Here is a 14,790-nt window from a genome sequence, read left to right as displayed (position 1 = left end):
AAATAGAAGAATTTAAATTCCATCAGCACCCTCCCTAGCAGAACAAGTTTAGACTATGGTTTTATACAAGAGGATGCTGGAAGTCTTCACGTATGCCTGGAGGAGGGGAGGGAAACCAAAAACCCTGTAGTTTGTGGTTTGCTGTATGTTTTTCCGCTTTGTGTAAGTGTTACCTGTGAGTTGCTCATGGAAAGGAAGCCAACATAGCCTCAGAGCACGTGAGAAGGATTTGATGTGGAAAAGCTCAAGCCACACTGCTGAGTGCCTGAGCTGGAACAAACCCTGCATTATTCCAGGCAACTCTGACTGACACAGTGCTGCTATTTCTGGAGTCAGAGGTGAGACTATTATCAGTGATGGTTCACCATATGTGTGTGCCTGCTACAGCACAGACCACAAAGCAAAAATATGAAACATTGCAAAGCTTTGTATTCTGTGAGGGAAGTACAGAATCCCATCATTCCTACAGCTAGTAGGACATATACATCTAATTAAGGCTATTAACAGTAACATTAAAATGAGTGTACATCTTTACAGAAGTGAATCAGTTGAGGGAAATGTTCCCTAGAAGCACCCCTTCCCAGGTGATTCCTAGAGACAGGACAAGCATTCACCATGGGAGTCCCATTCCAGTACTCTGTTTCATAAAAATGCAGGAAAGATTTACAACAAAAAAAAACTGATTCAGCCTTTTCTCTTTTTTTTAGCTTTAAAATCTGGTGTTGCTTCACACAACTGATCAGAAACAATTGAAGATGGCTGCTGATCACTGCCTGGAAGCCTCCAGTTAAAAAAGTAAGCAACGTTACTATATTCACAAAATCTTTGACCTCTGCTGCAGAGTCAGCTCTATAGGCTTCAGAAAGTTAAGACATATGTCAACACAAATTTGAATACCCGTGTCACACTGAGAGATCCAGCACCTCACCCCTCACATATCTTAGATGTTGAAGAAAAAAACATAGTGTGTTCCTAGAAGCAGCTCAAAAGGAAAAGTCAATAAAGGAATTGGGGCTGTTGGTTGAAGGCAATTTGTGGATGCCTCATTCCTGGAATGGTGGAGGGACTTGTAGTAACTTGATCTAGTGGAAGGTGTCCATGTCCATGAGACAAGCTTTAAGCTCTCTTCCAACCACCCTATGGTTCTATAATTCTATCACCAAAAAAGCATCCAAGTCAACACAATGTCATAAGTGATTAACGAAACAAAATGCTTGACAAATAAAACTAGAGTCAACAGTTCTCTGTACCTGCAGTTAATCGGGGCCTTGTATAGATGGAGACAATTTTGACTACCCTGTCTGAATTTTACAAGAAGATCACATTAACAGTGATTTGTTTAGATCACTGCGAACACAGTTGAAGAACTGCAGACTCAGTTGCAAATTATGACAACTGCAGCATTGCAGTGATTTTCCTTGGAAGTAGTTAATTTTTCTGATTTTGTGACATACATAGGCCACAGAGACAGATATAATCCTAAAAATCAACTTGATAAGGGAAGAGCTTACTGCAAGCTTCTTCCAGATCTTATTTCCACTCAGCTGAGAACAGCCTAACAAAAGTTGACTCAGCTCAAATCAAGTCTGGACGGTCACAGAACGTCTATAAGCTAAGCAGGTTTGGGTTTGTTGTCTTTTGTTTAATTCCATCAAAACCTTTTTGTAGGGCAATTACTTCAACACTTAGAAGAATGCATGCTCTGTGAGTTTGTTTTGCAGTTCACTTGGTGCAAAGTATTTTACCCTGCAATAACAAACAGTGTAGAAAAGAAAGCCTCAATTAGCAAACTACTGAGCATGATGAAGGCTGGTGAGCTTCCTATTAAGATTCAAAAGATCTAGACAGCAAACTTGCTACCAGATTAAGCTAGTCATTATTTTTTAAACAAAAGACTGCACATTTGCCTGATTGATTTTGCATAGCAGGGCTATAAGAGCTATTTGGTATTAACCCATACTGTTACATATAAGTACTTAATTACATCAGCATAACCACTTGCATTCTCTAAAAGAGATTCAAAACTCCTGAGAATCAACTTAGGAAACTACAAGAAGTTTTTTCACAAAAGAGCACACAGTTCTACCACTAATTGGAAAGGAGTAAAATACTCCAGGAATGTAAAGAAACCAGGAAAACTTCTTACATTAACCACCTTTTGCCACATCAGCAAGTCTCAGCAATGCATTGCTTCAGGTAAAAATGCAAAAAAAAAAAAAAACAAATGCAGCATATAGTCATTTCTGTCCTGCATGATGATGGCCATTTTCCCCTATGGTGTTACTTGGCAAAAGGGACATTCCATGTGTACTATTAGTCTTTAGCCTACTGTTACTAAAGGCATCAGGTGTTCAGTTTAAGGAAAAATTGCAGACATTACAAACAAGAAATGCACTCTAATGCTAACAGGTGAAATTTAAGCTCAAAAAGCTGTAAGATCTACAAGACACACTATCTAAAGGAAAAAAAAAATAATAAACTCATGCACAAAACCCCTAAAGATAGCACAGAGAAAAAAGACACCTCTAACTCCTGAAGGAGATTCCTCAGAGCTGCAGACATTCAGACACCAGCGTTCCAGGACAGTTTTTATGAATGTCACCCCTGCTCAGAAGTGGAACAGGATGGGTTTTCATCTCTTGTCTTGATGAAAAAAGGTTGCAATTACGATACAAGCTGGCACCCAGGGAAAATAGGATCTCTGCTCTTCACCTAATGCACTGTGATGGATACTGATAAACTGAACATCCAGAAAATCAAGGTATCCCATGATAACAGAAAATTATCAGCTAACAAAATTGAAAAATTTTAGTGCCATAGCAACCAACTTCACAGACTTTAAAACTGAATTAGTCACAAGATCAAAAAGAAAAAACTATTTTAAAGCAAGATTTCAAATAAAAAGGCAATTACCTAGACCTTTTATTCATCTAATTCTTTGGGGTATATTATTAGGAAGAGTAACTGCTAAGCTTTCTCCAAAGCAAGTGTGCATTTTCCCAAGACCAAAGAAGCAGAATCCACTGGAAAAGTGGTGCACGCATACAGGAAAGCTACACTATAAAGAACACCTAGTCATCTCTGTACTAGAAAACAAATACAGCACTTTATTTGCCAAGAATAATCCCTCTTCAAAACATTCTGTTCCAACCATGACAATCCAAAGCAGCACCAGAGAGACCTCCTTTCCTCCAGTACAAGGGAAGGAGAGTGTATGCAAAACACATCCTAGCTGTATCGTCTCTAGTGTAACAACTGACCGAGTCTTTGCTTTTCAATATATTCAATATTTGGCTCAGGAATCACCTCCCCCTAACATGGCTTTCTCACTGCACCCGGGGCCAAGCCCAGGCTGCACAGCCCACATCTAACTTTATTTCTTCCCTTGCATTTGCACTCCTTTTCTCTTTGGTATGCAGAGCTGCAGCAGGCCAGCAGTGCCAGCTTACTGGAGGAAGCAGACCTGTAAGATAATCTCTTTTACTGAGCCAAACATCCCAGGCCAAACTGATATACAACCAGCTACCACAAGTACCAGCCTGCCAAGAACAGCACAGAATTAAGAAAAACAAATCCACCCCCAAAAAAAACCTCACAAAAATAACTCTCTTTGATAAGAGGATATGGAGGACTAAGAACCTCTGCTCAATGCACTGTTCACAAGACAATCAGTCCAGCACCTGGAATGAGAGAGACCATCTCCCCCTCTATTCAGCTCACACATGGCTTCAGGAAGAAGAAAAGAGTACTTTTAAAAATTGCTACATCCTGAGATGAAGCCAAAGGCTGATGCCAAAGTAACCAACCTAAAAACAAATCAAACTTTTAAAGTATATTTAGTATTTCACTTACTTTAAGACTTAACTACAAAAGCCAGGAGAAAACTAGGCTTACACTATGCAAACACAAGGGAAAAAGAGACCCTCAGAACAAAAATGCAGCTAATCTCGGGTAAGAAGCCAAGCCTCAGGAGCAAAACCTTCCGTGCTCCTTGCCTTCCTGTTGCTCATGTATTTTTCAAAAGTTAATAATCTCAATCTTTTCTCCTAGGTCCAGCCATTCTCTTCCATTGATTTGGATAGTCCATCTTCCATTTCATGAACTTTAAAAGCAGGAGGGACTATATTCACCATTCAAATTAATTTGCATCTACCACAAAGCATTGTAAATTCTTCATTAAATTCCATTTAACTCAGAACTGTACCTGAAAATTTCTAATTCAGATGTCACAGGCTTCAACTCCTAGAGCCAAGTTGCAGAGCAATAATTAAGTCAAGCTGTTAAAACTGCAGAACATTTTTCCTTTAAGTTAGCTCAACTCCAACTATATTGGTAAGAATTCTCCTTTTATTTTTCTCAGGAACATAGCAGTTCTTAAACTCCTGTGTCCTTTTCAGTTTGTGAATGATCACCAGGTCAATATCCCTTAGAAAGAAGAGAAAATGTAGGCAAAGTCCTTGGCAAGGCTTAAGGTACATCTTTCGGGTTTCTGATCACTGCCTTTAAAAAAAAACAACCCCTTGAGTGTTGGTATCTGAACCAGATGATAATGCTGTAGGCACTACAAGAGTACCACTGGAATACTAACTGCCTGCTCCTTTGCAATAGTAATGATTAGAGAACCAGAACAGCCTCCATCCCACAACCACGGACCTATCAACCTGAGAAACAGACAGTTTCTCAAAACTTAAACAGGCAGTTACTTAAAACAGCTCACCTGAAGGCCAGGGAGAATGCCTGGAGATTTTGGGGAAAAAAACCCCTAAGTGCTGAAAGAGATGGTCAACCCTGCCAGGAGTGTCTTCGCCACTTGCATTTCCTAAGAACTAGCCTAACCTCACACTCTGTTTAATCCACAGCCCTCAATTACTTAGAGCTCTGGACAGGTAACCAGTCATTTGCTGCTACAAATAAGACATCTCAAAAAGGGAACTTAAAATGCCAGCCTCCACCTGTGCACGGGAAAACCGAGAGAGATGGAATAACAGGAGTACGTGCTCAAACATAACATAATGTCATATGTCAAGTCAAACAAAACTTTTGACCTTGAACTCAATAAATTAGGGAGATAAAAAAGAGGAAAAATACTACTGTGACAGATCATACTCATCTACCTCAGTGCAAGCAAAAAGATACAGGGAAGCCATTACATTTCCAATCCATTTACCAAAAAGGTAGAAACACTAGAGAACCAGGACAAGGACTGGGAATACACAACTTTTCCTACAATTACGGTATAACCCAAAGAGATGAAGACTCCAAGCATGCCTTATTGCTTGATTTCTATTCTCCATCTATAATTTTAAAACAAGTAATTTCACTGACACTATTTTATTAGATCACTCCAGAAGCTCAGGTACACACAGAGTGAGGAATAAAACATTTAAATGGAAGAAATATGACAGTTCCCAGCCTGGCAAATGGTACACGCTCCCCAGCCCATTAAGTCACATCAAATAAATTTTCTGGCCTTTCACACCAAATGCAATACTGAAATAACAGGAAAAATACTATTCTTGAAATACACAGCCTTCATGATAACTTGTTTTGCTCTTAATCCAATCTGCAACACTAGGAGAGTCCTATTTTTTCCAGAAGGCAGAGCATTAAGTCTCAATTACACAGTCTTTGCCATAAAGGTGTTACCAAAGAAACAGAACCATTCAGGATGAAGAAAGTAGCAGGAGGCCAAAACTTTGATCTCTAATCCCATCTTAACCACAACTGTTTGATCTTAGAAAAAATACTTAGCCTTTAATGCATTAACATTATACAGAACAATATCATGCTATAAATATTGCACAATCTGTATAAGGGCAACGTTCACCAATCATGGTATCAAATTCACTCACCAATTAATCAGATGTAATGTAGGTTCTAAAAGTAAAATTATGCTCCACTAGTAAACCAGATAAGAGACCCATAGTGGATAAGATTATTTTCATCCCTTCTAATGTTTCCCACCTCAAATTCAACAACTTGGTCATGCTTCAAATGCAAATCATCATTAATCAAGCAAAAATCGTTACCTAGCAAATATATTAATATTTCATTGGTTTATTTATATTTTAACTACCATGGAAATCAGTTTAACAGGCAACCCACAAAAAAAGGGCTTAAAGGCTGCAGCCTATGTTCAGTGAAATGCAAGCTCTGAAGTCTTTCCAGAAACAGGCTCGTAACCTGAATCCTTTCAGAAAAAAAGCACTTTGGAACACAATTTTAAAAAATATACATATACATTACGCCTTTCAACCCTTTTGATATCGTGCCATAGAATTATGCAAATAATAATTAAAATCTTGATGACAAAATTTAAGTCACTCAAAACTGCAATATATCCAGTGCATGAATACTTCTAACTAGAAGGAAGTTAATTCATCTGCAAAATGCACAAAAAAAAAAAAAAAAGGGGTTTATTCTATCTTCTGATTATGGTAAAAAATGTTTAAGCTGAGTAGCTCTGACCATGACCATTTCCTTCTCCAATCAAGGAGCATCCTTCTACTACAAAAGGAAAGAGGACTCTGCACTACATTAATTAAACATTTATTTGACTCAGTGGAAAAATCAGTGGTAAAAAGTATTTGATATAAGTCTGGGGATCTGACTATTTTTTCTTAAAGAATTCTAAAAATTCTTGTGTGCTTAAATAACTCTTTTGCTAATACTTTAAACTGACAGCCTACCAATAACCTCTCAAAATCAAAACTTTAAAATTTACGATTTGTAGGTTTGGTTTGGGTGGGTTTTTTCATTTGTGTAGTTTTGGGTGTGGAGTTTGGGTTTTTTTTTTACTATTTTCTTTGTGTCAGACTGTTCTTTACTGAATATTTGTGTTAAACTGCTTCTTTCAACATTTGCCTTACAAGTTGGGCCCCTGTACCAGTCAACCACTGACTCAACGCTTCTGCTCCTTTAGATTCAGAACTACCCAGTGAAAGCAAGGGAGGATGTACTGCAAAGACATCCACTCCCAGAGATCAGCAGATACTGAAACCATGTGATTGCATTCACACTGACTAATGAAACAAGCACACCTTCTCTTTTCTCTATAATTTATGGACTCAAAAGGAACATTTCAAGTAGTTGTTTCTCCTGGTTATTCATATTTAGAAGTGTCCTAGCCTACTTGTATCACACTAAGAAAAATCAATGGATAATCCTCATAGTAACACTCTTAGTTTCAAACTGAATTTTCTCCACCTTAGAGAAACATTTCTTATGAGAAAATTAAGATTACCTTAAACACCTAGATAAAAAAAAGGCTGCTTCTGCAGCCTAACTGCATCTAAAAATCTTACCTGCTACTTGCAGCAGTGTCCACACACTGTCTGCACTGAGACCATCACACACGAAACAACTCCCCCAAATCTCCACTTACTACAGCCTGACTGGTTTTAAGAGGGCTGTATCACTCAGATTAGATCCTCACCTATTTTAAAACGTAATTGTCACTTTTCTGGTATGGTCCAAACAAATGGTCAGATGCTCTAGAGTCAAAAGTAAAAGTTGTATCAACAACAGCCAATACGTCACTTATTTCCTCTGCTGTCATCTCCAATGCAAAGGAAACGTCTGAGACAACATCTGACCCCATTCCCAATCAGCTGAAATGCTACCCAATGTTTACAACTCAAGACTTTTATTCACAGTCTAAATATCAAGTGTTAAACCGTAGGGATATGCAGAAGTCAGCTATTTTAATTAATTTCTCAGGGCAGCACCCTGTGAAGTCATTTTTACGTCAGGATGCAGCCCATCACAACAGCGTTACTGGGGACAAACTGTTGAGAGTTAAGATCAGCTGACAGTGCTCTTTGCAGGCTGACAGACAAATAAGGACAAGGCCACAGAGTGGCACCTTCAGAGAAAAAAACTCAATCCATAAGAGCCCTGAGATGTCTTGTTGATGCCTGGGATGTCACCCCAGGAAAAAAATTCACCTTCCACAGTGAGCATCAGGCAGCACTACAGCTAGACAAGACCAACAGCCAGCAAACTACTGACATCAAGGCAGGCTAAGGAATGGGAAAAGGAAAACCACAAGCAGACATAACATTCAAAGAGTGGAGTTCTCAGGAGATATGCAGAGCTAACATAAGGGTTTGTACTTGCTGAAAATAAAGTGTGACGCAAAACATTCCTTCACCTTCGATTTGATCTTATCCCTCTCCCTGCACAGCCCTGTGGACCAGCCCTGCACTCACCCCCCCCGCCCCCGTGCTTTAACTCAGAAAAATGACAAAACTATCCCAGCAGAAAACCGATACACTAAACCACAAATGGGTTCACCTCGCTAAAATGGCAGAAAACCCACAAGCACTGGAACTGTGAAAAGAGTAGGGAGGGGCTATGCAACTGCAAAGAAAGGAACAACAAGAGCTTGCCTTTTTGGCAGGCTGGCAGCTTCTGAGCCACTGCCAGTGAGGTCAGCTTCCGAGATCCTCTCAGACAGGATGCCTCCCTAAAAGGGGGCCAAAAGATCTCAGACAGGTGAAAGGAACAGCGAGGGGCAAGTTATTCATAAAGGACATAGTGGAGCGTTTCATACCTTTGACAGATGTTGCAGCAAGACTCATTTAAAACACCTACCACGAGTGTCTTAGTAACTACCCACCCAAAGTTAAAACGTGAAGTTAGATGAAAATCTAAATTAGCTTTGCATTTTAAGCCAGAAGTAATCACTGACACTGCTTCAAGACTCCCTTTGATTAGAGTAACCATTGCCACTGCCATCTGCTGTCCCCATAAAAACGGATGAGAAACGAGCCCAGGTTTTTCCTAATCGCATTCCCTGTTGGGCAAAACACCAATAAAACTGACCCAGCCTGGCATTCCTGGACTCAAAAGCAGAGAAGCCAAGAACACACAGACCTCGAGACCAGGACAGCTCACTAAAGGCACGTCCCCCAAAGGCTGCTTCAAAACGAGCCCAGGAATGAATGAAAAGATGGAGCTGGAAGACTCGGAGGAGGCAACTCAGTTTTTCCTTGAACTGGACTTAAAACTGCCCACGACAGGTGTTTGGGAACAACACAGACTGCCCCGTTAACCTCCCCATAAAGTCAGCTAACTTTAACGATTATAGATCGAGTTTCATACACGCACAACCGAGGACTGGAAAGCAGCAGCCTCGGCAGCCGAGTTCGTGGCGAAGGTGGGAGCCTGAACGTGAAAAAAACATCTCAGGTCACTGCTGCTATGAGACCGGCGCCTTCACTCAGCACTACGCGGGCTGGGCTCGCCCAGACCTCTAGGAACGAATAACCCCGCAAGGCACCGGAGCCAGAACACGAAGCCATCCCCCCGAGAGCTCTCCCTGCCCGGAGGGCGCTGCGCGGGCGGCAGCGCGGAGCCCCGAGGTGCAGATGAAGAGGAGCTGCTCTCCGGAGCCCTTACGGCCACCCCGCAGGCAGCTCGCTCCCCCTCACGGAGCTCCGCAGCGCAAACTCCCGATTTTTAAAACACAAACCATGAGGGATACGCGGGGCGGCGGCGCGGCGGGGCGCGGACGCGGCTCTTTGTTCGCCGCCGCGGGCAGGCCCGGCCCGGCCCCGGGCCCGACCCTCACCTCGCGGACATCTTGCAGGCACTCGAGCACGGCGAGGTTGTTGGCCCAGCTGTGCTTGGAGCAGAGCCGCACCACGTCCTCCCGGCACACCGCCTCCTCCGACAGCTTCCACCCGCTGCCCGACCCGCCGCCGCGGGCACTTCGCGGGGCACCCGCGCCCGGCCCCACCGGCTGCCCCGCTCCGGGCGGAGCACCGCCGGGACCGGAAAGGACGGCAGGAGGGCTGGGCGCCGCCGGCCGCGCCGCCAGCGCCAGCAGCAGGAGCAGCGCCGGGCCCGGGCAGCGGCTCCGGACACGTCCGCACGGCGCCATCTTGGATCCGCCACCTCCGGCGTCCGCCCGCCCCGCGGCACGCACGGCGTATGCAAATTAGCGCGTCTGTGACGTCGCCCCAGTGGAACGCGCCCCTTTCCTGGTGAGTGGGCGGGGCCCGCTCTGGCCCCTCCTCCAGCACGCGCGCTGGCCCGCCTCGGCCATTGTCGCCTCAGAGGAGGACGAGGCGCCACCTCAGGGGCACCGCGGCTCTAGGGCCCCGACGGCCCTCGCCGCCCCTCAGGGCTCCAGCACCTCCTCAGCGGCCCCGCTCCCCTCAACGCTTCCCGCAACGGCCCCCGGATCCCCTCAGCGGCCTCCGCGACCCCACAACCACGCAGGGCGACACTGCCGAGCCAGCGGCGGTGCCGGGACGCGAGGAGCCGAGCCTGGCCGTGCTCAGCCCGGCAGCCGGTCCAGCGCCTCCCTCAGCAGGTGTCCAGTAGGTGCAGTTTTCCCCAAAATCTCATTTGCCACTCGCACTTCGGCTGCCCAGCGTCTGAGGAGGTGGGAGACGTAATGGGGAAACTGAGGTTTGCAAAACTGTCTGATGAGGGTTCTAGCGAGCTGGATGACGAACCAAGTCTGGACAAGGAAGAACAAATACAGAAATACAAAGAAGAACTACAGAAGAACGAAGAGAAAATGCAGGCGATCAAAGCAAAAATTAAGAACGCTGAAGAAAAAATGCAAGAGATCAAAGATAAAATACAGAAGAATGAAATAAAAATACAGGAGTACAAAGAAAAAATAGAGAGGATCAAGGAAGATATATGGAAGGACGAAATGAAAATACGGATGAAGAAAGAAAGACTAGAGATCGAAGAGGAAAAAAAGAACAATGAAGTACAGAAAGAGACTATAGCAAAAATATGGACAAACAAAGAAAAAATACAGGAGCTCAAAGATAAAATACATAAGAACATACAGAACATACAGAAAGAACAAATACAGCAAGACAAATTAAAAATGCCAAAGAATGTAGAAAAAATACAGAAGAATGAAGTAAAAATAGAGAATGAAATAAAGATACGCAACAACCAAGAAAAAGTACAGGACATCAACAAAAAAATACAGAACATCAAAGAAAAAATACAGGAGATCCGAGAAGAAATGCAGAAGAACAAAGAAACAGAGGAAGCCAAAGAAAAAATACTAAAGAATGAAGAAAAACTACGGAAGAGCAAAGGGAAACGACGTAAGAATTAAGACAAAAAAATTGACTGGCTGCTAAAAGCACCCCAAATCTTTAATAAAATGCTGACATTCAACTTTCCTGCTGTCATTTTTCTCCATGCTGAGTGCCAAATGATCAGCTGGACTGATCGTCTGCCTATATATGGATGCACTCCTGGCCCCTCCTGGGGCAGGATGCAGGGCTGGCTGGAGGGGATGGGATAAATCCAAGAGCCCGGCCCAGCCCTGGTTTAGCTGCAGGGAGCAGAGATCTGACCAAGGGCGGAAAAACACATTTTGGGGGTGCCATGAGACAGCTCATTTTCGAGGCTGGTGGGTCGGCTGCACCTCCTGCGCTGTCAGTGCCAGGCACTGTGTTTTGGGGGCTGCGATTTGGCATGTCACGCTCCATAGCGCCTCTGGGCTTTTTCCATGGGAATGGAGAGAAACAGGCTGTAGGTGTGATCAGGTCTGCAAAACAGGGTCTACAGTGGCTGATCCCATTGTAGATGGGGTCCATGAGTTCTTCCTAGAGCAATAACTGGGGATTGGATGCTGAATTTGGTGATGGATCATCTAAAAGCAGTGTTTGCAACCACACAGCCCCTTCAGAGCAGTGTTTTAGGAATGCTGCAGCCCACTCTGCCTGAGCAGCCAGCCAGACCCAAAATTTCATGGTAAAAAAACATCTGTCCAAGTGTTGGGGCAGTGGCAGCAGTGGGACACAAGTCTGTCACCAGCTCAGCAATCACAGCTCTTCAGATGTCCTCCCAGGATCTCACTGGGCCAGCTCACAGCACCCTCCTAGGATGGGTTTGCCCCCAAATCTCAGATTTGCTTCCAACAGCAGATGGAAATGGGGGACAGGGTGAATCCTGCCTCAATTCCCCTCCTTGTTGACTCCAGGAGCAGTTTTCCCAGCACAAGCTGGCATCAGGCCAAAGTCAGAAGCTTTTGCCTGCATGCCAGGATGCTCCATGAGTGTGCCCTGGCTCGGGGAGGTGGTGTGAAGCAGAGCTGTAGGGCTGCTCCCTTCCTGCCCCAGGCTGCCTCATCCTGCCTGGAAGCAACCCTTCTCTTGGGAATGCCTCTGACTGTCTCACCCAATCCAGGAGCTACCAGAGCACCTTGAGCCCAGTGTGGCCACCAACCTGCAGCCATGTCATCCAGGTGAAGGCAAGGGCAGGAGAGGGAGGAGCAAAGTCTCCGTGCTTCTTGTGTTTGAATGTCACACCGGGACACAGCGCTTGGGAAAGTGGCTTTGTGCTGGCACCCAGGGGCTGTGCAGCTGGGAGCACTTGAAAACAAAAGGCAGCAAAATCCAGCCCGTGCTTGGCAGCCTATTTGGTTTAGTGAGAATTATGTGAAGAGTTAGCCCAGTGCAAGAGCTGGCTCTGCTCCTTCATCCATCACAGGATGAAGACAGAACAGAGCAGTGGAGCTGGCTTGCACAGCTCGCTTCTTTCCACCTTTGGGAGACCTCCAGAGACTAGTTTTTTCCTCAAGGAACACCTTCTCCCAACCTCAGATTTTACTAAGGATTTATTAAGATTTTACTTAGATTTTACTAATCCTGTGTTGCTCACTGTTAAACAGGCATTTCATAAAAGAGCCCTATGCTTACCATGTCCACACAATGAGTTAAACAAGGAGGAAGCTTTTTTTAGGCACAACAAAATCTCTGCCTGTGTGATAACCCCAGCAGCTCCTTGCAACTCTCCTTTGGCAGAAATTCCCTTATTTTAACCACACCTCATTTTAAGCATTTTAGCAGCAAGGCTTTTGCACTCTGGGTCTTGCATTATGAGCTTGCAGTCCCCTGCTTTTGCAGTGAGCAGCACTTTTCGGTCTCATTTATATGGCCCCCAGCTTTGCACAGCGAGGCCAGGGTGAGCTGAGCTGCTGGGACACCTCTCGCTCCTTCCCAGCACTGTCCTTGCTCTCCAGCTCACCACTTCAGAGAGAACAAAAGTTTTTCCTCAGCCCATGCAAAGGAGCTGCTCCAATTTTTAATTGGATACAGACTGCTTGCTCCCATATGACAGTTTGGAATCCCAGCTTAGCCTCCACGCAGTGCCCTGAGGCCCTCTCCCTTGCGTGCAGCCCGGCTCATCTGCCTCCCTCCATAGCTCTGCATCCCCCAAAACTTCAGCACTGCCTTTCCCGGTGGTCAATCCTCTCCACCAACAAATCCTGCTGCAGAGAGCCAAGGCGAGCTGCCATTCACTGCTGTTTCTTGCTGGTTAAGGCAACAACCCTAGTCTGATATTTTGTGGTTTATTTGCATGGACACACACAGGTTCAGCCTCACCGTGTCAGGTTTTCTTGCAGGTCAGAGTCCTGCAGTCCCGCTGCTCATCCACACTTGGAAATAAGCAGAAGACTATGGAAATACTCAACTTCCAAGGAAGCTGTGGACAAAGAGGAGAATATTTCAGCTACAACCCTGTGAGTGCTGAGTGCAAGGGGAGCTTTGTGCCTCTCAGGCACAAAGTTTTGGCCTGATATGACCTTTGTTTTTCCCCTAAGACTGATGCTTTTGACACATCTTTGCCTCACAAACCCTCAGAAGCCCCAGGCCATAACTGCAGAGACTGTTGCCCCCCATACTGACGCACATCTGTATTGCAGTTATGTCATGGTTTGACACTGGCGCAATGCCAGCGCCCCCATGAAAATGCACCTTCCCTAAACAAATGCTGTGAGATGCCACCAGGAACAGAGCAGAGCAGGCCCAAGCTTAACAACAAAGGGGAAAAAAAACTTTATTAAACTACTACTAATACAGAAAACACATAAACTAAATCCAGGATGAAGGTTTTAAAACACCTCTCCTCCTCCCAATTCCTAAAACACCCACCATGAAACATCACCCGGGATTCCTGATCAAATTACCACCCTTCAGATAATCAATACTCAAACTATCAAGGGAGAGAGAAGTCTCTCTTGCGCCACAGACCCCCCAGGAAACACAGTTGCCACACCCTGTGTTTCCCTGTCACACATGGCAACCGCCCGGAGAAAATCTGCCAGTGTGACACTCTCCATTCCATGTCACAGTGCTCTCACCACCGTGCATGGACAGACTGCTTATAGAGCTCCTTTAAGGATGCTTTGCCACAGACCCAAAGATACAACAGTTCAGCTCCTCATCTTGGGACTACCGTCCCCCCCATTTTCCCCTGGGGCCGAGGGTCCAAGAACAGAAAATCATCTTCTTTCCCAAAGACAGAGAGCATCACCATTCCCTCCTCAGCTTTCTTCGGTTCTTGCCATTCCTGTGCTTTTAGAAGCTGAAGCAGGTCTCCTTGGGTCACCACTGCATCCCCCTAAAATGCAGTCTCTATTGCAGGAGATTTTGGTTCAGTCCATGGCTAACAAGAAAAGTCCAGCCAAAAGCTACTTCATCATCTCCTCCCACCTAAATATTTCTTCTTCTAACATCTCAGGTCCCGGACTGTCTCTCTTCCACTACAAATCAAGGAGGAGTAATATTTTACAAAGCCCTCATTTCTTGGAAAGGGTTAAACGTTCAGACTCCCTGGACGGCTGATATCTCGGTCCAGTGTTCCGTCTCCCACGCTGGATATCATCCCCCCCCCTTTCTCCTTCTCGCCTGCCGGCAAATTTCCAGGTGCCGCCAGGCTCTCTGTCACTTTCCCTCTGTGGGGGGGGGGGGGGGAACAAAGGCATCTCCACTTCTCTCCACCCTTCTGTCCAGGAGCTGG

The 14,790-nt window shown here is 44.9% G+C and overlaps 1 protein-coding gene across 1 annotated transcript in view; it reads right to left on the bottom strand.

Moving 5' to 3' along the window:
* GLG1 (golgi glycoprotein 1) overlaps positions 1-9,901 on the bottom strand; it is an 82,933-nt gene extending 73,032 nt beyond the window's left edge. The window contains exon 1 of the mRNA XM_053987259.1: positions 9,575-9,901. Within this exon, the coding sequence (XP_053843234.1) occupies positions 9,575-9,886 (312 nt within the window). The 5' untranslated portion in view covers positions 9,887-9,901. The remainder of the gene's footprint in view (positions 1-9,574) is intronic.
* Positions 9,902-14,790: the final 4,889 nt, after the last annotated feature.

This window comes from Vidua macroura, chromosome 11 (genome assembly GCF_024509145.1).
Source record: "Vidua macroura isolate BioBank_ID:100142 chromosome 11, ASM2450914v1, whole genome shotgun sequence".
In the NCBI taxonomy this organism is placed as follows: domain Eukaryota; kingdom Metazoa; phylum Chordata; class Aves; order Passeriformes; family Viduidae; genus Vidua; species Vidua macroura.
The sequence above is the reverse complement of the archived record's forward strand: the minus strand, read 5'-3'. Positions and strand labels throughout refer to the sequence as shown.